At 41.6% G+C, this 27,076-nt stretch overlaps 1 protein-coding gene across 3 annotated transcripts in view; it reads left to right on the top strand.

Moving 5' to 3' along the window:
• Positions 1–24,688, top strand: part of LOC130931986 (WD repeat domain phosphoinositide-interacting protein 1-like) — a 79,225-nt gene extending 54,537 nt beyond the window's left edge. The window contains exons 10-13 of one of the 3 annotated variants that reach the window (XM_057861309.1): positions 5,595–5,702; positions 13,055–13,191; positions 17,179–17,304; positions 22,717–24,688. In XM_057861309.1, coding sequence (XP_057717292.1) covers positions 5,595–5,702; positions 13,055–13,191; positions 17,179–17,300 — 367 coding nt within the window. In that variant the 3' untranslated portion in view covers positions 17,301–17,304; positions 22,717–24,688. Of the gene's footprint in view, positions 1–5,594; positions 5,703–13,054; positions 13,192–17,178; positions 17,330–22,716 lie in introns of all 3 variants that reach the window. The other 2 variants (XM_057861307.1, XM_057861308.1) reach the window with 2 other exon arrangements.
• Positions 24,689–27,076: the final 2,388 nt, after the last annotated feature.

Genomic DNA, 27,076 nt, shown 5'->3' with positions numbered 1-27,076 from the left:
ACAAACAGCTGTTTGCACTGTTGCTCTTGGGACCTGCAGTTGCTTTGAAATGGCTCCAAGTGACTTTCCTGACTTGTTCAAGTCAATGATTCGCTTTTTCAGATCCATGTATGTATATTTTTGACCCAGCAGATTTGAGCACTTTTTTTGTTAACCCATAATAAAGTCATAAAAGAACCAAACTTCATGAATGTTTTTGTGACAAAGAAGTATCTGTTCCAATCACTATTGGAGAAAAATCAGAGTTGTAGAAATAACTGGAAACTCAAGAAAGCCATGACATTATGTTCTTCACAAGTGTATGTAAACTTTTGACCACAACTGTATATAGTCATGAAAACCTGTTCATTTGTAGTTGAAAGATGGTTATGCCTATGATCTGGCCCAATCCACGATTTGTCACCAAATGTCGTTCATTGATGGTGAGCCTTATATTCTGAAATATATGGTACCATTTAACTCCATTCTTAAGTACATGACCCCCCCCCCCCCCCCCCCCCAAAATCTAAGCACAGTGGCATTTTTGGCCCAAGCAAACCCTGGCAAAAATTATGATATTTTTGCAGTTTTTTTTGTTGAATAGGAAAAAAAGCAATTACAGACATGACACAAAACTGAAGTAGTTTGAATGAAACTTTCTTGCTTCAAGAAACTCTGGAAGAAATCAAGAAAAAAAAAAGATCTGGTCGTCAGTAACAGTTAGTTTTTTAGACCAAGTTAAAGGAAGAAATGATGGAATCATGAAACAACTACAATAAAAAAAAAAAAACACTTAACACACCACTATTACCAGTAGAATCACCTCTGGCTTTTATAACAGCTCGAAGTCTCAGAGGCATGTACTTTGAGTAACAAACACTACTCTTCATCAATCTGGCTCAAACCTTCTCTGATTGGTTTTGCCAGATCAGCTTTGCAGGCTGGAGCCTCATCATGGGCGTTTTATTTTTTTCAACTTCCACCACAGATTTTCAATTGCATTGAAATCTGGACTATTTGCAGGCCATGACCTTCACCTTATCTGTCTATCTTCAAGGAATTCTTTCAGTTTTTGCTATATGGCAAGAAATGCAGACTTTCGATTCGTTACTGAATATCTTTCATCCAATCATCCACAGTCCACGATTGCTTTTCCTCAACATTGTTTTTTCTGTTTAGGTGTTAACGATGTCTTTCATTTAGCTTTCCTGTATGTAAATCCCATGCCTTTTGGGCGGTGTCTTACAGTTTGGTCACAGACATTGACACCCATTTCTGCCCATTTGTTTTTCATGCATGTTTGGTTGTGCTTTTTCTGTTTTCGAGACATATTGCTTGAGTTTTCTGTCTTAGCCCTTGGTCTGCCAGTATGCTTGCCTTGAACTACTTTCCCTTATTTTTTGTACTTGGTCCAGATTTTAGAGACGGCTGAATGTGAACAACCAACATCTTTTGCAACACTGCGTGATTTTATCTGTTACCAACGGCCAATTTTTTTCCTGTGTTTCTTCAATGTAGAAAGTTGGCATTCAAAATGGCTTTAGTTATGTGTCATGTTTGTGGTCTGCTTTTATTCTACAAAATAAACAACTTAATGAACATCCTCTGAAACCGGTGATTCCATCATTTTTGTCAGAGATTGTACATTGAAAGAAATATGTAAGTTCTCCCACTTAGAAATGATGGACGAGTTTGACATTTTCATAGTAGGTGCTTGTCCACTGTGAGAGACAATCTAGAGAAAAAAAAGTCCAGAAATCACAGTCTATGATTTAACAATATATTAGTGTTATACTGTTGCAAAGAAGTATTTGAACACCTGAGGAAATCAATGTTAATATTTGATACATTAGCCTTTGATTACAATTACAGAGGTCAAACGTTTCCTCTAACTTTTCACCAGGTTTGCACAGACTGCAGCAGGGATTTTGCTCCAGAGCTTCCATAGATCAATCATGTTTCTGGGCTGTCACTGAGAAGCATGGAGTTTGAACTTCCTCCAAAGATTTTCTATTGAATTTAAGTCTGGAAACTGGCTAGGTCCCTCCAGGACCTTGTTATGCTTTTTACAAAGCGACTCCTTGGTTATTCTGGCTGTCTGCTTCAGGCCATTGTCATGTTAGAACACACAGTCACGATCTATTTTCAATGCTCTAACTGAGAGGATATTTCCCAAAATCCCACAATACATTGCCCTGGTCATCCACTCCTAATACAGTGCAGTCGTCGAGTCCCATTTGCAGAAAAACACCACCAAAGCATTATGCTACCACCACCATGCTTCACAGTAAGGATGGTGTTCTTGGGCTGGCACTCATCATAGTTCTTCTTTCAAACACTGAGTGGAATTAAGACCTAAAAGTTCCATTTTGATCTCGCATGACTTACTCCCGTGACTCCTCTGGATCATCCAAATGGTCATTGGCAAGCTTAAAACGGGCCTGGACATGTGCTGGTTTAAGCAGGGGAATCTTCCGTGCCATGCATGATATTAAACCATGACGTCTTAGTGTATTATCAACAGTAACTTTGGAAATGGTAGTCCCTGCTCCTTTCAGGTCATTGACCAGCTTCTCCTGTGTAGTTCTTGGCTGATTCCTCACGATTCTTAGGATCATTGAGATCCTACGAGCGAGATCTTGCATGGAGCCCCAGTCCGAGGTAGATTGACAGTCATGTTATGCTTCTTCCATTTTCTAATAATTTCTCCAACGGTGGACCTTATATCACCAAGCTGCTTGGCAATTGCCCTGTAACCTTGTCCAGCCTTGTAGAGGTCTACAATTCTGTCTCTGGTGTCTTTGGACAATTCTTTGGTCTTGACCATGTTAGGAATATGGGTCTTCCTGATTGTATGGGGTGGACAGGGTATCATATACAGTAGGCCTGAACGATATTGGGGGGAAAAAATATTGTTGCCATTTTTCTTGGGGGGGGGGGGGGGGGGGGTTGCGATATTATACTGCAATATTAAAAAAAATTTCACTAGATGGATAGCTGTTTGGAAATACTTTGGATGACACACCTTGACCACAGTGTATTCATATAATACAGGTTAATTTGTGAATGATGAAAATTGCTGTATGAAGGCATCCTGGAAGCCATGTTTGCACAAAGTAGATTTATTGAACACTGTATTTTACACTGCAACAGCAGCAAATACTGTACATTAAATGACAAAAGAGCAGGTGCATTAGTCCCCTGAGTTGTTGACAAAATATAACAATAAATAAAAACTTCTGTAAAATAACTACAAAGGTGTAAATATTTTTGAACAAAAAACTGCCTTTACTCTCCTGGGCATGGAGTTGACCACAGCTTCACAGGTTGCCACTGGAATTCTCTTCCACTCCTCCATGATGACGTTATGGAGCTGCCGGATATTTAAGACTTTGCGCACCTCCACATTCCGCTTGAGGATCCCCCAAGATGTTCTATTGGGTTCAAGTCTGGAGACATGCTTGGCCAGTCCATTACCTTGACCCTCAGCCTCTTCAGTAAAGCAGTGGTCATCTTGGAGGTGTGTTCGGGGTCATTGTCATGCAGGAACAATGCCCTGCGACCCAGTTTCCGGAGGGAGGGGCTCATGCTCTGCTGCAGTATTTCGCTCACAGTACATTTTGGAGTATGTTTCCCTCAATGGAATGTGGGCTTTCTTGTGTACCGTCTTCAGAAGAGGCTTTCTCCTGGGGTGTCAGCCATGCACACCAATTTGATGTAGAGTGCGGCGTATGGTCTGAGCACTAACAGGCTGACCCCCACCTCTTCAATCTCTGCAGCAATGCTGACAGCACTCCTGCGACGATCTTTCAAAGATAGCATTTGGATGTGATGCTCAGCTTCTTTGGCTGACCAACCCGAGGCCTGTTCTGAGTGGACCCTGCTCTTTTAAAGCGCTGGATGATCTTAGTCACTATGCTGCAGCTCAGTTTCAGGGTGTTGGCAATGTTCTTGTAGCCTTGGCCATTTTCATGTAACACAACAATACGTCTTTTAAAATTCCACAGAGAGTTCTTTGCCATGTGGTGTCATGTTGGAACTTTCAGTGACCAGTATGAGAGAGTGTGAGAGCTGTACTACAAATTTGAACACACCTGCTCCCTATGCACACCTGGACCTAGTAACACTAACGAGTCACATGACATTTTGGAGGGAAAATGACAAGCAGTGCTCAATTTGGACATTTAGGTATGTAGTTTAGATATTAATGGCTATATATTGAGTTATTTTGAGGGGAAAATAAATTAACTATTATATAAGGTGCACACAGACTACTTTTCATTGTGTCAAAGTGTCATTTTGTCAGTGTTGTCCCAGGAAAAGATATACTTAAATATCTGCAGAAATGCGAGGGGTGTACATGGCAGAAACAAACTCAATTGAACTTGTATATAATAATAAATAACTGAATAACTGTAAATAACTGATGAATAACAGAACCATTTAACTCACAAATTTCCTGCCTTTCTGTAAGCTGTCAGAGGAATAAAAAGAAGAAAAGACATTCCTGCAGTTGTGTTATGTATTTGCCTGCATATCGGCCACCTTCCTCACTCAGCCATTCACAACTGGGTCTCATAGGTTTTTGGCCAAGACTACTAGTTTATCCAACATTGCGGGCTTGAGACAAGAACGTTGGCATGTAACAATGTTCCCACTTGTACTAAAAAGCTTTTCTGATGAGGAGCTCGTATCAGGAATACTTGCGTTTCAAATTGTTGAACATGTTCGACGTATTACTTCTTGTTTAAGCAACCACGGCGAGGCACTGTCGACAGGGCTGTCTTTTGTTCCTTTATCATCTTGTTGATAGCCAAAATACTTCCAAATTTCAGATGTTGATTTTCTTTTCTGGAGTCTTCAATCACTTCCTTTCCTTTCGTGCTTTCAGTTTGAGAAGGGCCCGTCCTCCCTCCGCTCTGCTGTTCGGCCCCCTCCTCCCTCCACTCCACTGTAGCAGGAAGAGGCGGAAGGGCCGATGACTGATGAGCTGCAGGGAAAGAGCCACACAGCCTCTCTCCTTCCCTCTCCTTCCCCAAAACAAAAGTTTGTGGATTAAATTTTTTTTTTTAAACTATCGCAACGTCCTTGCGATGGGACTATTGCGCATGCACACATCGCGAAGGCAATGTTTAATGAACGATATATCGTTCAGGCTTAATATACACCTAACAAAAAGTCATACTCAAAAGTCCACCTCCGCTCCACTTATTTGTTGGAATTTTTAAACGCGGCTAACAGGTCTTTGAGGCTCACAATTCTAGCTAATAGACAGGTGTTCAAATACTTATTTGCTGCAGTATAACACAAATAAATAGTTTTAAAAAATCATACACAATGATTTCCGGATTTTTTTTATTAAGATTGTCTCGAACAGTGGACAAGCTCCTACCATGAAACTTTCAAACCTGCCTATCATTTCTAAGTGGGATAAATCGCAGGGTCTTCAAATACTTATTTTCCTCGCTGTATGTGCACTACTGTATTTTAATTTTTACCTTGATGGTGGTGCTCAGGGCATCGAGTCCTTCTTGAGATGGCACTTTCTCTAAAATGGAGTTTGCATGACAAGCTTTTTTAGGTGGCAAGTATCAACATCCAATCTGTTGTTTTAGGATCCAGAAGCTTCCACGTTTGCTTGCCGCCACTGCCGATGGACACCTTTTCATCTACAATGTGAATCCACAAGACGGAGGAGAGTGCATATTGGCGCACAGTCACAGGTCAGTCCACAAAGCTTTTTAGGCAGGTCATACGATAATGCAACGATTGTCCTCATTAAATTCCAAGTTGGAGTCATTTTTCAGCTGACTTTGGCTAAGAGGAGGGGACATTTTGGAGTTGTTGCCACCCAATCACAAAAGACAGAAAAATATTCATACATGAGGAAAATTTGGAGGCTTCACAACCTTAAATATTCATTCATTCAACATTCATATCATTTTCCGAAACAAATAGACAATATTCTCAACACTTGACCGCTTGGGCTTGAAGAACACTTGATGGCGCCATAGTGCAAATGAACCACCATAAAGCCTTGCACCATGTCTGGATTAATTGGCTGCAAAGCTTCATTCCTTCAAGAAGCTTCCTTTGGCCATCCTCACTTTTGTCTAGTTTACCATGCTTAAAAAAACAGGAGAGGAGCACTGTAGATATCATCACTGCTGTGTCATCTATAACATTGTAGTGCTGCAAGTAATCCTACATACCTCATGTTCTGTGCACATTATTTCTCCATTATTGATCCATTTGTTTCATTATTTGCTCATTATCCTTTTTAGTTTGTTATGTGATAATTTAGCTTTGATATGACACAGGGATTTAGAATGACATTTGACTTAATGACCTATTATTTGTCGCAGATTTCCTTTTTTAAATATATACCCTTTTCGTTTTTTGTTTTTTTTTTTAAACGAAATATTACACATCAATTAATGATTCTAAGCTAAAAATGACATTTTGAATAAAAAAATATAATTACCTTCGTTTTATGGCTGGGTTGAAACAAAAGCGGTTGCTCGACGTCTGTAAACGGGGGTTTTCAGGGTAAAACGGACGACTTAAAAACAGTTTGGGGGCTTAATACTCCACGAATCTGCAATTACAGCATATAGATATATTAATCTCTCAAACACAACAGTTGTTTTGGCTTAAAATACAGCAGTTTCTTTTAAAGAGGAGTGCAAGAGCAGAAACTGCTTTTTCAGTCTTGTCTGTGTTTGTTTTCCCCCATTATATGTAATATATATATATATATATATATATATATATATATATATAGTATATAGCACTTTACCCCTGAATGACAATCAGAACAATTAAAGTCTAAATACATGAGTCCAGCCAATAAGAAACACAATATAAAGTAACAGGATCACTTAAAAAAAAAAAAAAATCAGTAAAAAGTGGATGTCAACAATGGGGACACACATGGCTGGTAATGATGGGAAGATCGATGCCAAAATATCGATATTTCGATCCAGGGCGTTGCTTTTTAGGTATCGATCCCTAAGCAAAAGTATCGATATTTGGAATTAATATACAGTATTATATTTTCTTTGTCTATTTTTTGGCTATATTTTTGTGCACACTTTTTGTACTACTTTTCCCTTTCGCGTTCTACACGCACGTAAGCACTGCACGCACATAAGCAGTGCACCGGCGTCTGCTCCCGCCCCCATTTACGTCCCTATCCTGTGTATCGATCAGCATGCTTTTCCTCCGCCCCTCTCACGAGGCACCAACACAGCCACAACAAACATTTGGAAGCTGGTAGGCTGGTAGCATGGCTGCGGCATTGACGACGGAACGTAAAAGAAGTCTGGTTTGGACATATTTCAATTCAATAAATAGCAACGAGGCTAAGTGCACAGTTTGTGCCAAAACTGTCAGATATTGTGGTAATACCACAAACCTCACGAAACACCTTAAAAATGTGCATCCCGAAGCACATGACGAATTAAATGAAAATGTGCCGCTCAAGCCGAGGAGGACACGAGAAAAAAGACCACGCCGCCGGAGCAAAAGCAAAGCTCTTTAGAAGTGGCGTTTGCAAAAGGCAGGACTTGTCCAGGTAACGTAGGTGCTAATAGATAATCAGAGACGATATAAGCATTACTGGCTGATGTGCAATATGAAACGATAAATATGGCGTTTTTGTCATCTTACATAAAAAGAACTTTGCAGCACCATTGAATATGCTTTGTAATGGAAAGTTATAGCTACATCTTGTTTGTGAAAAGCAAAGTTCATACCGCATTATATAAAAAAGGTAAAATGACCATAGTGACATATTTAACAGTAAAGTATTACTGTAACCTAAATGTGAGTCTCCATTTTATTAATTTTTGATACAATGAGGACCAGAACCCCACGTTGCTCCTGGTGCTGCGTCACCAGTAGGTAGATGGTGAGATAGTGTAAAGCGCTTTGAGCGCATTGAAAGGTAGAAAAGCGCTATATAAGTATAACACCATTTACCATTTAATCAGCCCACATAACATTCCATAGGATAGTCAAGTGAACTACTAGCAAGCAAGTTGGGTATAAAAAAATATATAAATTATTGCTTAACATTTTAAATGGAGACATCTCCCCTTACTGTATTTCTAATATTAACTATTATTACTTTTTTTTAATTTTAAATTGCAAGTGAGTATTGTTTATTGGGTTTGTTTTTAATAATCTACTATTAGAGGGCAGTAACATGCTACTATTAATTCGTTCTTTAATTAGATCAAAAATATTTAACTTAGGTAGATTAAAATATGATCAAATACAACGTGTAGCAGGGAAATGTTCTGTGTATGTGAATTTAAGGGTCAGGGTTAAAGAGTGAGACTGACTAATCAGATTTTGTTGTTGATGGATTGGATGTTGAGTTTGTAGGGAAACTGCTTTGCTTGTTATTAAAAGCAGCAGTTTTTACATTGAAATGCATATTTGACACGAGACTTTTAATGGTTTTTGAGTGCTTGCTGTAGTTGTACATTGGATATCATCAGAATGGCTGAGAACTCTGGAGGGTTGTGTATATAAATATATATGTGTTGTATATAAAATATGAACTTCCGGTATCGATATCGGATCGTGTTACGTGCCAAAGACGGCTCGCGAAGGGCGTAACATAAAACAAGCCACACAAATGTACGAGTGGACACAAATTTATTTACAGAACAATCAAACTCGCAATGAATATGTACAGAATGCCGACGAAGCGTGACTTCAGGGTAAGCCTAGGCCAAAACAACAAACAAAAGGAACTACACTTAAACCCCACCCGCTAACTAAACCCTGATCACGTAAAAGGAACAAAGAAAAGACAGCGTCTAACCTAACTTCCTACTCTATACAAAACAGGAGAAAACGGGCTGAACAGAAATGGCGACTTACCCTTACTTGCTTCAGTGCTCTTATTTACAGTGGTGAACAAAAACGATCCAATAATGAATAAACACAAAAGACCTCACCGAAAAAGCGGGAGTGTATCAAACTAGCGATCAAATGCAAATGAGCGTGAATGGTGAGCAAATAGCTGGCGAGGAGGACCGCGACAGAATACTGTCAAATGGGACCTTCTAGAGCGTTGACAGCGGCAGGTTTAAGAAGCTTGGCGCCTTCTTCTGTGGCCAATCAGCGGTGGTGACGTCGTCGGTCCGTCCTGCGTTGATCAGCTTTCGTCACTGTGGGAGGGGAAGCAGCCAGCTGGTGGAGGCGACGAACAGCTGACTGGAAGAATCTCAGAAAATTAACTATTAAACGGCCAGGGCCGTCACAGATCGGGATCGCAATATTTGGCCTTGGTATTACTTGGTATCGGATCGAATCCAAAATCACTGGTATCGCCCATCACTAATGGCTGGACTCAAATGCATGAGAAGCAAAAGATTGGCATGTTTTACTCAAAAGAGGAATGTTTAAACTGGTTTCACAGTTCCAACAAAAACATGACGAGGCAAAAACATGACATGGCACTAAGTGAACACAAAGTAACAGAGGAACCCACCAAAAGAAAACAGGGTATGAAGCACAAAATCAAGGCCACTGGCGACGGCATGTAACAGTGGATGAGTAATTAAAAGGCATCGTTTTATCATAGGTAACAAGACTATTCAGACCCCTAAGGCAGGGGTCCCCAAACCAATCCACATCAGGCCGCAGTGGGTGTTTGACTTCTGTCCTACAAAATTGGATGACCCTTTTGCACCTATCTAGTGTCTTACAAGTATAATTAGTTGATTGTAGTTAGGTGCTGCTTGTTTTAGCAGAAACCTCCTTGGTTAAACGATCTGTGCTCAATAGGTACAAACAAAAAGCAGGACCCACAGCGGCCCTGAGGGAGCGGTTTGGGCACCACTGCCCAAAGGGATAGAATGTTGTAATGCAGTGGTCTCCCAGTTATTCCACTTAGGGCCGCAGTGGGTGCAGGATTTCAATCCAACAAAACAAGATCACACCTTTTCACCAATCTGGTGTTTTATTTTATTTATTTATTTATTTATTTTCCCTTCAGGCATGACAAATCCAAACAAACATACAGCATTTATATGTGTTCACAATTAATTCAACCCGAAAAGAAAAGGGCTGACGGGAGAAGCCGAAGCTTATTGAAACCCGTCCCCAGTAAACCATAAAGGACGCAGAAAATATCAAATATCAAAGTAAGTGTATATATATACATATATATATATATATATATATTTATAAGTGTAATCAGTTGATTGCAGTCAGGTGCTGCTTGTTTTAGTAGAAACCACATTGGTTAAAAGGTCTGTGCTTGATCGGTATGAACAACAACCAGGAACCACAGCTGCCCTCGAGGATCGGTTTGGAGACTCCTGTTGTAAGGACTCCTTCCCTCCCTCCCTCCCACTCTCTTTTCTACTTCCTTTCCTTGCCTACCTGTGTGATGGCTCTCTTTTGCTCTCGGAGTCTGGCCGTCATCATCTGCATGGATCCCCATCTTGTGGGGAGGACGTTTTAAGATTGTGTTGGGGAAGGGCCAGCTTTCTATGCCTTAATGAGTGCCTTCATCCTTTTCCAGTTATGTGAAAATGAGCTCCCAATCTTCTACAAAAGGTTTTTTTTTTCCAGAGCATTTTCTGAAATGCACACACGCATACACACACGTTAGGCTATACTACTCTAACTGCTCTTCTGCTAATGGCGTTCCGCAAGCAACACGTCACTTCCGCTCATTAATATTCATGAAGTTAGCTACTGTTGCTAAGAGGGGATACGCCACCGTTTGTCCCCAATAGGAAAATAACGGAAATCGTGTATGAAGGAGATGTTTACAGAGCAAACCTACCAATTCTCTCCGAAAATGATGTCCCTGGTTCCAAATTCACTGGCAAAGATGTAGAAGAACGTAAAAATGTTCATTTAAAGAGATGGCTTGAGTGTCGCGGGCTGAAAAAGATTAAAAAAAACAAGCCGACCTAAGCATAGCCTTAGCTTTTTTATCGACACCTTTTTGTTACTCGACTAACAATGACATTCTCCTGTTTCAACAAGCTATCCTTTACCACCAGCCCTGTCTTTTTTATATATTACATCCTCTGGTTGTCCTACGCCTATGACTGTTCTTGGGGGTAATTCATATTGTTAGTTTTGTGTAGCGATCGCAAATGCTACTCAGTGACAGCCAACGAACACTTTTAATTTTCTCATTGATAACAAATCTTAATTCTATAACTTCCCCCTTAGTGACGTTTTTTTTTTTTTTTTTTTTTACAACAGAAAAGGTCACAGTGGCAGTCAGATACCATTTTTATTCTTTTCAGGTCATTCATTTTCAGACAAAAGCAGCACGGCACAACGTCACGCTAAAAAATAAGTTAAAAATATCAAAATGGCTTACCTCTTTGTCATCTGAAAGACCATGCCAACCCAACAAAATGTTTACTGCATATGAAATGTGAATGGATTCACTGAGCTGGCGTTATAAGTCCGCGCAAATTGATTCATTCCTCACATTTTTTCCTTCGAGTTTTTGGTTTGGGGAAACGTATGAAGAAAACATCCTTCATATGTCGTAATGTCTAGAGTAGTTTCTACAAGTTCCAAAAACCCAATGTGTGATCGGCATGTTCGTTTTTGAAAGATTACCGGAGAAAAGTAGCAGAATTGACATGGTTTCTATGCGAGGGCGGGTCTATAATGTCCCACTTCTGCTTTTTCACTTTACGATGCGACGTCCGGGTCTAAAAATAGCATGTGTGCGGTACGCCATTAAATATATAGGATTTTATCATGGCAGTAATGACACAGAATAAAGCAAGCAAATACAGATAAATAGTATCCACTTAACGTTCATGTTAGATTATAATATACTACACTGTTGCATCACCGGCCTTGGAAGTGAGCGCTCGTGGCTGGTCATCCATGGTTTATGATTTGGGTAAACTCGGTTGTTCTTCTACGCGATGACCATACCCATGCAGTACTTGATGTAAGAGAGTACTGTACTGTCAATGTGGCCTGGACCTCATGGTGGAACGTCCCCCGCTGTGACTGCTCAAAGCAGTCCTGGACTCTGTGGAGGGCATTGTCTGTCCAGTTGTCAATGGCCATTCGTTTGGGCTTTATTTGTCTGCTGAGGGGGGTTTATACTGTCCCAGATGTCAGGAGAGTAATGGCTCTGTATGCCTTCTGGATGTTAGAGTACACATGGTCTACAGTTTTTATCTTTTCTGGTTGAACATTCTACGTACTGGTGAACTTTAACAGTTTTGAGGTTTGCCTGATTAAAGTCACCTGCAATGATGTGTGCGCCATTAGGATAAGCACGCTGGTGTTTGTTTATGACATTATACAGTTGAGAGAGAGCGGTAGTTACATTAGTGTCCGGTGGCATGTAAATAGCAATGATAATGGTAGCTCGCTCTCTGGGAAAAAAGAATGGTCTGCACTCTGCACCTCACCGATATTAATTCTAGGTCTGTGGAACAATGTATGTCCATTTCAGCACCATTGTTCCACCAACCTTCATTCACAAAGATTCAGAGTCCACCTCCTCTTTTTCCCCCAGAATTGCTAGTCCTGTCTGATCCATATAGCGAGCGGCCAGCTAGCTGCACTGCAGCTGTTCGTGATTGTAGCCATGACTCCATGATGATTAGCACACAGAATTCCCATACGCGATGATTACCAGCTAGTTGTAATTCCAAGATGTCCATCTTGTTTACCATAGTAGTTAGGTCCTGAGTTAGCAGGCTGACTCTGCAGCGTCACTTCTGCTTCCTTTTCTGATGCCATCTCCTATGCCTGCCTGACACAATAACAATCAGCGGAGACCCTGCTGGTCCTACTTTCTCGTCCAAAATGTTGTGTGTTCGATGGGAGTTGCTACAAACAGACATTTCCTTCTAGAAAGGACCGTGGCCTTTGTTTGAGAGATCCTCACATTGAATTTTGAACAATGTCACATTATGAACCAATGTGGGTTGATTTCATTATTAATACTCCTAAGCAGAAAAACGCAGTTTGTCAAACGAACCAATAAAATTACTGTGTGTCGACATAAACTCGTGAAATTTTCATAAATGAATAAATTCTCTTCCTCTTTCAGACTTTTTAGTAATGACCTGGATGAGGGTGATCAAGTGACACAGGGATCGAACATTACAATGCCAGCACAGGCATGTCCGTCTTATGCTGCAACTGTTGCTTTACCAGCTTCTGGTCCTATCACAGCAACTCTTACTGGTAGGTAGCCGTATGTGTTTCTACATCATTTAGTTTCTCCATGACGCTGACCTTGATTAGAAAGCATTACAGTTAACTGTGGCACAACATGGTAAATTGATCGAAGTACCATTTAGTACGAACACTGATTCTGGAATTGAATGGAAAGTATGAAAAAAAATGGCAGTGAATTGAATCAGAAATAAAATTCATTTCATCTTAATGTGATATTACCGAGTTTGTCTGCACAACCTTAATTGTTGTTTACCTTCCCTTTCAGCATGTTGGTCCAAATTTCAATGTTTCAGTGTTATTCAACTACCGTATTTTTCGGACTATAAGTCGCACCAGCCATAAAATGCCCAACGAAGAGGAAAAAAAACATATATAAGTCGCACCGGAGTATAAGTCGCATTTAGAACAGTTATGTCATCTTGAAAGGCAGTTTGATTAAAATAAAAACACAATAAAGAACAACATGCCGAATAAGTGTACAGTGTGATAATATTACATGATGCATGAACAACGAAATGCGAACGTGGCCGGTATGTTAACGTAACATAGCTATTAAGTTATTCAGATGAAAGAACATGCTAACAAGTTTACCTAACCATCAGTGTCACTCCAAAACACCAAAATAACATGTGAAATTATATAATAATGTGTAAATAATTTCACACATAAGTCGCTCCTGAGTATAAGTCGCACTCCCAGCCAAACTGAAAAAAACTGCGACTTATAGTCCGAAAAATACGGTATGTGGAATGGTGTGGTAATTTGGTCAGGATAAAATAATGTTTTATATATATGTGTATCTTCTTCTTTTCCTTTCAGCTTTATACAGTATATGGCGGAAAACAATCAGGTGACCTGAAGTTCCGCTCTGAGACCCCAAATTTGGCCATATTTCAAAATTGTTCTATATGGATGTGAGCATCATTGGAAAGCTTGAAGTATGTAATTTCTGGGGAAGGATAAATTTTGCACAGGAGGGCATTTTAAAAAATAAAACCTCACTCGACATGAGCGCATGAGAGAGCATAATTAAAGACACCATGATTTTAACAAGATATTATCGCATAGTTACCTTGTTTTGATCCAAAAACTCCGTGGAGCATGTCTCACCGAGTGTCAAGACACAGCTATGAATGGCCACAGCTGGATTTTATGGGTCAAACACAGTAATATAACAAGGGTCGCAAAGCAGAAATTGCAGATATGATGGAGTGGTCGAGATTTCCTTTTTTAAATATTTACCCTTTTAAAATATATTTTTTTCAATTTTTATTTGTTTGGATCGATTATTTATCATCTAAAATATTGGGGAAAATGCGACAGTAATAAAAAAATACAATTCAGCGAGGTAGATATCCATGACCTATTTACAGACACTATTTTTTCATTGTGACGTAATTTGTTTAATAGTTTAAAAAATCATTCACTCAGATATTTCAAAGTCGTTTTTTTTTTTTTTTTTTTTTTTACTAAATATTACACATCAATAATTCTAAGCTAAAAATGATAGACATTTCGAATAATAAATATAATTACTTACCTTCTTTTTATGGCTGGGTTCACACAAAAGCGGTTGCGCGGTGCCTGTAAACGGAGGTCTCCAGGGTAAAACGGACAAATTCAAAATAATTCTGGGCTCAATGCGCCATGAAACTGCTATGGCAGTATATAGACATATTGTTCTATGAAACACAACAGTTCTTTTGGCGTAAAATAAAGCAGTTTATTTTAAAGAGGGCTACAAGAGCAGAAACTGCTATTTCAGTCTTCTCTGTGTTTTCCACCATATATTATATACATATGTTTAATAAATGCAAGTCTCTTCTTTGAAACGTCACCTTATTGTGATGAAGGGGTTTGTGTGTCCGAATGATCTTAGGATCCACGTACGTTGTCCAGGGCTTTTGCCCCTGGCAGGGTCACCCATGGCAAACGGGTCCTCGGTGAGGGACTAGAGCAAACACTTCTCAGTAGACCCCTTTTGAGAAATAAAATTAATGAAAACACGTTCCGCTTGCCTGGACCTTGGTCACCGGGGCCCCCATCGGGAACCAGGCCTGGAGGAGCCTCTCACTGGCGAGCACAACTTCCCTTTTTTGTTGATTTTTGCCATTTCAGAAAATTGGGGGTAAATGGTCACACGGGGTGATGTCACTTTGAGTGGTTGCCCTCTAGTGGGTAATGAGAAACAACATTTAGTGTGTAAACTACTTCATATGCTGGTAGCAGTACTGCTACCCAATTTATCAAGTCTGTGTGCGGGACATTATAGATTTTAACTTTTACTGCGGACCAGATAAAATTTGACTACGGGCCTCATTTGACCCCTGGGCCGGACTTTGGACATGTCTGAACTAGATATAGTCGGGCTCACCTCTATACATGGCTTAGTGTCTGGTACTATCCTCTCGAGGGGGTTTGGACACTCTTCCACTCTGGAGTTGCCCACGGTGAGAGGCTCCGACTAGATGTGGGTGGCTGTGGCGCAATTGGTAGCTCAGGTTGTGCTGGGACCAGAGGTTGCGCTAGACATTTTCGTTGTCTGTCATTTTGACTGACAGGGTCATAAAAATCCGGTCATAGTCTATTTTTACCCGTTACTTAAATTTTTAAAATGATAATGATGACATATTCAATAGTATTTAGTTTTCATTCATTTTTAATTAATATTGTAACGCTTGCTTGGCGGCGAAAAATTAGACACGGAAGTCGTGGTATTTTTCTCCCTTTTTACTCTGCTTACCGCCAACAACTCCGCCCCCAAAGAAAAAGAGGCAACGATATAGACCCCAATCACCAACGTCACACAATGATCTTAATTGTGGTTGTCAGCCCAAAATCTTCTAGATATATATTAAATGCATCTTACCAGATATAAAATGACTACTACATAGTCTGTGGTGATCGTTTGGTGCCCAGATTTCTTGTCGAATTACAGCAGTCCATCTCACTCTCATCTTCGGGTCTCTCAGAATACGGTAGAACTTCAAGTCTCTCCGTCTATCTTCTCTGTTACAGCAACCAACTGCCACACACGCCTTCACCATTTTGATTATTAATATTAACGTGCAGAAAAACATGCCGTAATAGGAGGCATGTACGTAGCGGTAATGTGTAAACATGACGAGCTGACACAAAATATGGCGGCTCCAGTCAGGGGGGCGGAGTTGTGACGTCATGTGATTGGGGTCTATACACAGGCGGCAATCTTGTCCATCAATTGGATGACGCGCTGGCACACCAGGTGCACCAATAAGAACCTCGCGTTGATGTGTCAATCACGGTGCCGCCGCCAGACCCCGGTGACGCTACAATATTCTGACAGAAGAGCCAACGACGTCATGCATTAAGAGAGACAATAGCTAATTAATATGCTAACTCGCCACCCTGTGGTCTGGGGTGTGAATTGCAACCTGTCAAAATGACGGACGGACTTCAGTTTTTTCCGTCACCATTTAAAAAAAACGGTCAACGACGGAAAATATCCGGTTAACGCGACCCCTGCCTGGGACTGAAGGGTCAGTGGTTCATGTTTGTGATACAGAACCCCCTGATACGGGCGGTTCGCTTCTTGTATGACCAGTGTCAGAGTTTGGTCCACATAGTTGGATTTGTTCCCAGCGAGAGTTGGACTTCGTCAAAGCTGTCCTTTTTTATTGATCGTGTTCATAACTTTTATGGGCAAATTATCTCCGGGCATCCAAGACGTTGAGGGGATCTGGTTGTGTAACTCTAATTAGGATTCCTCCTGGACGCCTGCCAGGAAAAGTTTTCCAGGCAGGTCCCATGAGGAGTAGTAGGCTTTGGGGTCGACCCAGGACACCCTGCACAAAGTGGCTGGGGATAGGGAAGTCTGGGCTTTCCTATTGAAGCTGCTGCCCCTGCAACCTGACCTCGGATAAGTGGGAGAAAGATGGATGTATGGGTGGATTGAATAATGGAATGAAATGAATACAAGTAGTTTCTCATTTTTTTATTTATTCTCCTATCCAGGCTACTCCGAAGATGGTGGTGCAAAGAACGGGGAAGTAATCCCAGAACACGAGTTTGCCGCTGGACCCGTGTGTTTGGATGATGAGAACGAGTTTCCTCCTGTGAGCATCCAGAAGTGCTAACTAAGCAAGTTCCTGTAGTAATAAATCCGGTAACAATCAACATATTTTTCACAATCAATATAGTTTTGATTTTATTTTTAGATAACAAGAAACAAAAATGAGGTGGAAATGGAGTGAAATATAATATTCAAACACCTCTGTGCCTTGTAGAATATAGTATTGTCATTCATAATTTTTTAAAAACAATTTAAGAGACTTATGTCACTCCCATTCAGCTTTGAAGATGATTATGCAGAAATATAAAGGGCCAAAAGAAAGTGCTATTCAGTTCATGCTAATATTCTTGAATTCATCTGCTTAATCGTCAAAATTTAGACTGTATAATTTGAAGACAACATTAAGCTGAAATGGACCTATCGCTGCCCCACCCCCTTGGAAACCTCGGACAACCAAGGCTGTGTCACATTCTTACATGAACAGTGACTGAGTGAAAGAATGATTTGTGGGTGATGTCGTGTGTTCAAATTTCAGAATTGGCACTACCACAGCAGGCAATAGACCTGTATTTAAAAAATGAAGACATTTTGTCTAGAAGTAGACAGAGAGGATTGCAGTGTTCAGTGGAGCGGTATGTCCATAGTTTCAAACTTTACAAAGAGGAGACCATGATTATAATGGAGGCAAAATGCTAACACTCGCAACTTAAAAATGAGAAACCCCACAGGCTCACTGTCAAAGTTGCTAATGACACCATCAAGGAGCAATGCTGTTTGTGCATTACAGGGTAATTTAAGTGATTTCGACCACATTATTCCTTTAAACCCACCAAGAATGATGCAAATGTATAAATTGTCAAGATGCCAGCATTGATTGAACTAACATAACGTTGCCAAATATCCAGCCAGCTATAATTTTAGCTACTTAGTAACCTAATGTTTGTGTGTATTTTCTTTATTCCATCATTTAATAGAAAACATAGTCAAAAATATTCAAGGGTTACAATCTAGAATGTATAGGAGCGAAAGAAGACCAATCTTATTTCTGCTGCTTGTCCCAAGACATTAGTTCCCAACAAAATCATTTAAAATCACTCACTCAATCAATCAATGACGGCACCTTGACAGCTTATGCAGTATATTTCTGTACATACTAGCTAGCTACCCTGCAATTCAGTGCTGAGGTTTTGGCTGCTTAGATTAGTTATATTTTATTCTATTTATGAAGTGACAGACTAGTATACAAGTCGGCAGTCAAATGTTAGAAAGTAATCAAAGTGGAAGTTCAGAATTTTTGACATTAGGCTTAATCTTCAAGTTAGTGGGTGGTTAATCAGTCGGTGGACTTGATTTCAACAAATTCCGTGTGAGTTGTTAGTTATTGATTAGTTTCAGGACTCCAGAGTGACTAAGCTAGCGTGACAAAACAATGATATTAACAGATCTAACATACTCAAATAAATCCAGCATCATCACCTTGTCAAGACTCAAGAATCTGCATTGAAGGTATGGGGCTGCATGTCAAGCAAAGGCACTGGGGAGATGGCTTTGGTTAAATCTTCAATAAATGCACAAGTTTACATTGAAATGTTAGAGAGCTTTCGTATCCCTTCAACTGAAAATATTTTTGTCATTTTCCAAGATGACAATGCATCATGCCACAGGCTAAAACTGTTAAAGCATTCCTTGAAGAAAGACTCATCCAGTCAATGTCATGGCCCTCAAATAGCCCAGATCTCAACCCTATTGAATACCTGTGGTGGAAATTGAAAAAAAAAAAAAAGGTCCACAGCAAGGCTCCGACCTGCAAGGATGATCTGGCAACTGCAATCAAAGAGAGTTGGCACCAAATTGATAGAGAATACTCATCAAGTCCATGCCTCAGAGACTGCAAGCTATCATAAAAGCCAGAGGTGGTGCTACTAAATACTAGAGATGTGTTTTGATTGTTATTTCTTTCTTTGTTTCTCATGATTTTATATTTTTTTCCTCAGAATGGAATGATTCCATATATATTTCCCTGCACTTGCTCTATAAAAGTAACATTTACTGACTACCACAATATTTTTTATTCATTTCTTTTAGTGTTTCTGAATGCTAGAGTTGCACTTTTGGACCAATTCATTATTTTTTTCAAGCTTTTTTATCAGAGTTTGTTCTACATGATAAAATGTCTTAGTGAGTGCTCGTCCGAGACTGGTGATTCCATACCTTTTGCTAGGGGTTATATATCTTGAGGGGCTCTGTATCACTTTCACCAGCACTAATTAACTTTGAGGAGGGTGGCAAGAATCCTGCCATACATAAAAAAAAAAAAAAAAAAAACTACAAATGTGCTGACTGCTTTACGGCATACGTCACTTCCCTCTTTCCCCATTCACTATAAAGACGCAAGTCGATGCTGACGCTTTCGGGTGAAACCTGCAAAGATGGCAGAGCACCAGAGACAAAAAGTTTTTGTCCGAGGAGGAAAAAGAAAGGGCGGCTATAAGGATATACAGAATAAACATTGGCCCGACTTTCACTCGCTGGCGTGATTGCCCCCTTCCCAAACCGAACTAGTCAACGCTGACACATTCGTTTTGGGTAGGGGGGTGTCAGCCAAACTAAGCCACATGGTTAGCCATGTTTAGCCACAACTGGGTTCATTACCTTCTAACTTTTCAATCCTTTACACAGCCGCTGGAAACAGTAATGTTGTATAATCCATCTGCAGACGACCATCATGATTTTACGATACTATGCGGGTGTGCGCTGGTCCTCATGGAAAATGCAGTCTTCCTGAAGGCAAAACACTACAGCTTTTGTCCACCGGCGCCGCTAAAATGAACTAAAACTGTAAAGTTACCGAGTGTTGCTTTAAATATGCTGCAAAATTACTGTATCGCTGATGTTTATGAACAGCCAAGCACTTTGAAAATCGACTGAAAATGAAAAGAACTATAGATTGATGAAAGAATTTTTTTCTTCATTTTTATGGGGAGTGACAAGTACTGTCCTAAGATGGCCACCAAGTGAGACCGCGAGTCGCCATTGTCTCACAGACATACCTTCACCATCTATTGTTCTGAAAAGATATCGATGGGAGTGTAGTTGCAGCAGATACTCACATAATGAAAGCGGTCGCGCTTGCTCTCCATCTCTTAACTGTTATCCGCCGCACTTTGACCATGTGCCGTCTCTTCCTGTCCATACTTGAGCCGCAATCTGCTTTCTCTTACAACAGGAAATTATGGCATCTGTAACAGGGTTCTTTATACGTGACCAAATTTTCTCGAAAAGATGAGGAGGTGAATGGGAACCCGCATGATCCGCCGGCACGCTTCCGGCCGGATACACAAGGAATTTGTGGAACAAATGGAAGATTGTGTGCCTGTCGAATTTGTACGTCGAGGATGTTGAAGACATTCCATGTCCCAAGAGCTAGCTTCTGCAGCTGGGGGTCGGACCGCCAAGGCCCCCGCCTTTGGCTGCCGCCCAACTCCCTACGCACCCGACCACTTTGACCCATCCCACAGGTGGTGAGCCCATGGGAAGGGGAATCCACATTGCGTTTTCGGGCTGTGCCCGGCCGGGCCCCAGAAAGGGGAAGAAAGGGCTGTTTGGTCCCTGTACGACTGGTGTCAGAGTTTGGTCCGCATTGCCGGTAGTAAGTCGAATTCATTCCCAGTGAGGGTTGGACTCCGCCAAGGCTGCCCTTTGTCACCGATTCTGTTCATAATTTTTATGTACAGAATTTCTAGGCGCAGCCGAAGCGTTAAGGGGGTCTAGTTTGGTGACCTCAGCATTGAATCTCTGCTTTTTGCAGGTGATTTGGTGCTGTTGGCTTCATCAAGCCTTGACCCACAACCCTCACTGGAGCGGTTCGCATCCGAGTGTGAAGCGGTTGGGATGAAGATCAGCACCTCCAAATCCGAGACCATGGTCCCCACTCGGAAAAGGGTGGAGTTCCCCCTCTGGGTCGGGAATGAGATCCTGCCCCAAGTGGCGGAGTTCAAGTATCTTGGGGTCTTGTTCACGAGTGAGGGTAGGAGGGAGCGAGAGATCGACAGGTGGATCGGTGCAGCGTCTGCAGTAATGCGGACGCTGCCACCGGTCTGTCGTGGTGAAGAAGGAGCTGAGCCGAAAGGCAAAGCTCTCGATTTACTAGTCGATCTACGTTCCTACTCTCGCCTATGGTAACGAGCTGTGGGTCGTGACCGAAAGAACAAGATCACGGATACAAGCGGCCGAAATGAGTTTCCTCCGCAGGGTGTCCGGGTTCTCCCTTAGGGTGAGAAGCTCAGTCATCCGGGAGGGACTTGGCGTCGAGCCGCTACTCCTCCGCGTTGAGAGGAGCCAGCTGAGGTGGCTCAGGCATCTGGTTCGGATGCCTCCTGGACGCCTCCCTGGAGAGGTGTTCAGGGCATGTCCCACGGGCGGGAGGCCCCGGGGACGATCAAGGACACGCTGGAGAGACTATGTCTCGGCTGGCCTGGGAACGCCTTGGGATCCTGCCGGAGGAGCTGGTTGAAGTTGCTGGGGAGAGGGAAGTCTGGGCTTTCCTGTTAAAGCTGCTGCCCCGCGACCCGACCCCGGACCAAGCGGAAGATGGATGGATGGATGTTGAAGATGCTTAACTGATTGGATTTTTGATGGTGGGATTCACGCTGATTCAAGTTGGCGGATCCCTAGCCTACCGCTATTCCTGAAAGGATAAGCTGCTATAGTTGGTGGAATGCTCGACCAGGGCTGCAAGCTGCAAATCTCCTTCCATCAGCAAGGGCACTGAAGATGAGACGTGTCTGGGTCTTTCAGCATGACAATGATACCAATACCAAAAACACACAGCCAGGGCAACAAAAGAGTGGCTTCGTAAGAAGCATTTCAAGGTCCTGGAGTGGCCTGGCCAGTCTCCAGATCTTAACCCCATAGAAAATCTGTGGAGGAAGTTGAAAGTTTTTGTTGCCCAACGACAGCTCCAAAACATCACTGCTCTAGAGGAGATCTATATGGAGGAATGGGCCAAAATACCAGCAACAGTGTGAAAAGCTTGTGAAGAATTAAAGAAAATGTTTGGCCTCCGTTATTGCCAACAAAAGGTACATAACAAAGTATTGAGATGAACTTTTGGTATTGACCAAATACTTATTTTTCACCATGATTTGCTAATAAATTCTTTAAAAATCAAACAATGTGATTGGTGTTTTTTCCCACATTCTGTCTCTCATGAATGAGGTTTACCCATGTTGACAATTACTGGCCTCTAATATTTTCAAGTGGGAGAACTTGCACAATTAGTGGTTGACTAAATACTTATTTGCCCCACTGTATATTGGGGATGTTCTTTTCCGGCTTTCCTTTGAAGGGGAGTGAAAATTTTTGTCAGATTTTTGTTTGTTTTTTACCCGAGTATAAATCGCATGCCCTGGCAAACCATGAAATAAAGTGTGATGTTGTGGAGGAAAAAAACTAATGAGTGCGTTCCTTTGTTTTGATAGATCAACTGGTGCCGTGATGAGACTGGAGCTGGCCAAGGGGGGCGCTTGTGGTGATTAAAGGTCACGTTCAAGCCCAAGCAAGCGAGAACACAGAACACTTTTCATGAGGCTAAGTTACTTTTTCTTTCTATAATAAAAATAGTAGAGACTAGTGACTTAGTGTTGATGGGAACAAGGCACTAGTAGTTTACACATTCCCTACACAACTCCAGAAATGTGGCCTTACGGTAAATGTGTTAGAAAACAGTGCTATAATGATATAAATCAGAATTTTTTCAAAGTGCCCTCAAACGTTCTCCAAACCTACAATACCAACCATGAGACTAGAGGAGGTTTAAGAGTTCTTTTCCATGTAGATCGAAACGGAAGCAGGAAGTTTATGCTTAAAGTTAAACTGTCACCTCAGGGGGTATGTTATTGAAATGAATGATAAATTGATTGATTGGACTTCAGTAAGCCTGGAGATGTAGTACTTTGTTGTTGTTGTAAAATAAACCAAAACAGAGCAAATACACAGTTTTAATCTCAATACAAATCTTCCGCTGTTGGATATGATGTCAAAGTCTGTATCCGGAGGCAAAGGGCAGTGGCGTGGTAAGTGGGGTGCTGAGGAAGCTGCAGCACCCCCTGGTGTTGGGGAGGAAAAAGTTTTGGTAGATTGTTTTCAATAAATAAAAACAATTTAATTTAATACATAAATATATTGTAACAATAGAACATTTAACTCTGGAGATACGATATATATATGTCGATTTTTTATTGTAGCGTTTTAGCAGTTTTTTTTTCCAAGCAATTCAATCGTTTTTATCAGAACAATGGTTAAATAAGTGTTGTGTGAGGAACAATTTTTAATTCTTGTTGTGTATGAAATTGCTCCAACTCGAGCAAGCCTCTATAGATTTCTATCAGACCGAGCGGCGAGAGCCGAGTAGATTGAGCACATTGAGAAAGTGGAGCGGATCGGACAAGCTTTAGCCAGTTGATGGCCTGTAGCCAAAAGTGCCTGTCCAAAGTCCAAAAATCACGGTTTTAATATTTCCAAAAGAATTATTTGTTTTTCAATCCTTATGTTTTCTTTTGTGTAGAATCAAGAGGCATAAATGTAAGATTATACAATTCGTTATACCCAGTAGACGCATGAGATCTGATGGAAATTTAGCGAAACCTAATGCTTCCGTGTCGGGCTCCCTCTCTTTCTCTCACACATTCTCACTTTCTCTCACACACACTCTCACAAATGGTGATTCTGTTTTTTGCAACCTACTTCCTCTTCTAACCTACTTTCAATTTCATATTTCGACTCGTCACACCATGAAGTCGCAAAGTCTCGACTACTGTTTCCCATTGACTCATATGCCCCCTGCCAGAATCCTTATCAAATTAGTCATCTGTTTCAACTATGCCGAGATAAACCGCAACGAAAAATATTTTTATTGCACAATTTAATGAGTCGTGGATCGGTGTGTCTTTATAATTGATTTTTGAATACCTATTGATAAGATTCAATCATTTAATCAATGTGGAAAAAATTGTGACAACGGGCCATTAAGTATTTAATGAATATTTGAGGTGCATGCAGGGACAGCAATATAATCATAATCTTCAAAGCTCTATTACTTGACAGCTATTTTATTAAGATGTATTATTCTAGAAACATTTATTTTTAGTTAACTCATGATAACATATTTCATTTTCAACTGGTGTTTTATTATACTTTGTTATGAGATATGTGTTGATGTCCTGCATACAAGTAAGGAAATGTGTATGTACTGTATGTTGTTTGTGACTGATATTAGTTATCTAACAAAGCAAAGAGTTTTGCGGATTGCACAAGACAAAATCAAATGAATCAAATAAACAAGGAAAGTGAAGAAACTAGTGAACTGGATTTTGTTTCATTATTATCTTTCAACCAAATGTGTTATACAAACATTACAATTTTGGTTCGTTTCGTTAAGTGCCTGGTTCGGTTAATTTTTGTATGAAAAAAAAAATGTTTTCACTTTTTAAAATGTAAACAATAGAACTTCATCCATCACTTAAAGTTGCTATGACGGCAAAAAGAAGGTTTATTTCATGTGGCACACGGTATTTTATGCTCCTGAATGAAATGGACTGCTTAGATGTGTGTGGAAGCGATCGATATACTCACACCCACACTATGAAAATCAGTGACTTCTGGCCAGAGTCTGGATTGAGGAAGAAGGCGAATGTGACGTCAGCAGTAGAGATCATCTTCACTATACAGGCATTACTATAGTATGCAGAAGGACTGCAGATTCAGCTGATTTTGTGGATTATTTCGTTTATTTTTCACATCATGCCAGCCCAATGTGCTGCAGGCTTTTGTCGTTGCACCAGGGAGAGGCATGTGAGCCTTTTTGGGTTTCAAAAAGAATGGGAAAAACAAGTCCGACAACCCTTGGACGGATGTCCACGAAGTGAATAAGCTATATGTTTTAGATTACATCAAAACTGGGATCATGGCACACGTTTTAATAAAGAGGTGGCTTGTATTTTGTGGGTGACAATGCTCCCTGTTCACTGAAAAGGCTGGAGTTGGCGCCTACCTTAGGCGGCTTGTCGCACACCATGGTCGCCAGCGCTATCGTCTGCTTGGGGAGCACCCCGCTCCAACGTTGGCCAGTTTATCCACCGAGAATACGCCATATTTGGCGTTCATTTCCCAGCTGCGACCCTGGCGACGAGCACTCCTGCCTGGGCCTCAGCAGGGGAACAACAAGCCGAAACGTGCTCACCACCGGGGGCTGCCCGATCGGCGAAGGCTATCATCCCCTCCGCCGTGTGTGACATGAGTCAGGGTAGTTTTAGTGTTTTCCCAGCATATAAAAGATTGTGGCACACTGCCACACCAAAATAAAAGCCGCCACGCCTTGCAAATGAGATGTTTTTTTAAGGCCGTTTCAAACTAGCGGGAGCCTAATGTGAAGGGTTCAACAGCAACCTATGCATTGTGTATTGTAATGTCCGTAACTAGCGCAGCCCCCTTAAGAAACAATCGGACTGGGGAGCTGTAATGTAGGGGGAAACGAGTAGGAAGAACGGGCGAGATAGCGGTCGCATGTTGCAGCAGCCCTGTTATTTTGTTATTGTTTTTCTTTATTATTGTTACCACAATAACGTGGGTAAGACAGACTCCTCTCCTTCTTCCCCCAATGCAGGGCGTTACAGTATTTTGGATTAGACTTTTTGGCGAAAGTGAACGGTGGACGGCCCTCTTGGACGGAACGGCAAGTTTGAATTAATTTGCGGAGAGAGGCGGTGCCCAAATTAGAGCCTTGCTCTATTTTCAGACCACCATGCTATCGTCAACAACGCATCCAATAGCAGGCGTACTTATATCTGTGCTATCAGACTGGTTTGGCAGACATATATTCTCACGGCTGACGAAACCTTGATAAATGAGCTTTTTTTCCCCCAAGTTTCGCGAGCTCTGGGACACTCGAAAAATTACTCTCATGCCTCTCCTTGCCAAGCTAAATGGTACATTGATGTGCGTTTATGTGGAAATGTAGTTCAAGAACAACAAAAACCCAGTAAAGCTGACTTTTAGGAGTCCCTATTTATTAGGTTCGTGAGAATTGAGACGGTTAGGGGCATTGGTCGACAGTTAGGGACCACTAAAACTAAGCATCTTCTCACCGAAACTAGTAAAAAAAGAAACTACTACAAATAGCGTACCGCACGAACGCTATTTTCAGACCGCAAGGCTGTGTGAAGCCACTTGTTTTCTGCCGGTAATCTTTCAAAAAAGAACATACCGACAAAACACTGCTGCTATGGAACTTATAGACTCTAGACATCCCTCTCCCCAGCCACTTCAGCCAGCTCCTCCGGCGGGATTCCATGGCGTTCCCAGGCCAGCCAAGCGACATAGTCTCTCCACCGTGTCCTGGGTCGACCCCAGGGCCTCTCGCCGGTGGGACATGCCCGGAACACCTCTCCAGGGAGGCGTCCAGGAGGCATCCGAACCAGATGCCCGAGCCACCTCAACTGGCTCCTCTCAATGCGGAGGAGTAGCGGCTCGACACCAAGCCCCTCCCGGATGACCGAGCTTCTCACCCGATCTCTAAGGGAGAGCTCGGACACCCTGCTGAGGAAACTCATTTCGGCTGCTTGTATCCGGGATCTTACTCTTTCGGTCACGACCCACAGCTCGTGACCATAGGTGAGGGTAGGAACGTAGATCGACCGGTAAATCAAGAGCTTCGCCTTTTGGCTCAGCTCCTTCTTCACCACGACGGACCGGTACAGAGTCCACATCACTGCAGACGCTGCACCGATCCACCTATCAATCTCCCGCTCCCTCCTACCCTCACTCGTGAACAAGACCCCAAGA

The sequence above is a fragment of the Corythoichthys intestinalis genome, chromosome 16 (assembly GCF_030265065.1).
Source record: "Corythoichthys intestinalis isolate RoL2023-P3 chromosome 16, ASM3026506v1, whole genome shotgun sequence".
Taxonomy (NCBI): domain Eukaryota; kingdom Metazoa; phylum Chordata; class Actinopteri; order Syngnathiformes; family Syngnathidae; genus Corythoichthys; species Corythoichthys intestinalis.
This window is presented reverse-complemented; position numbering and strand designations above follow the sequence as displayed.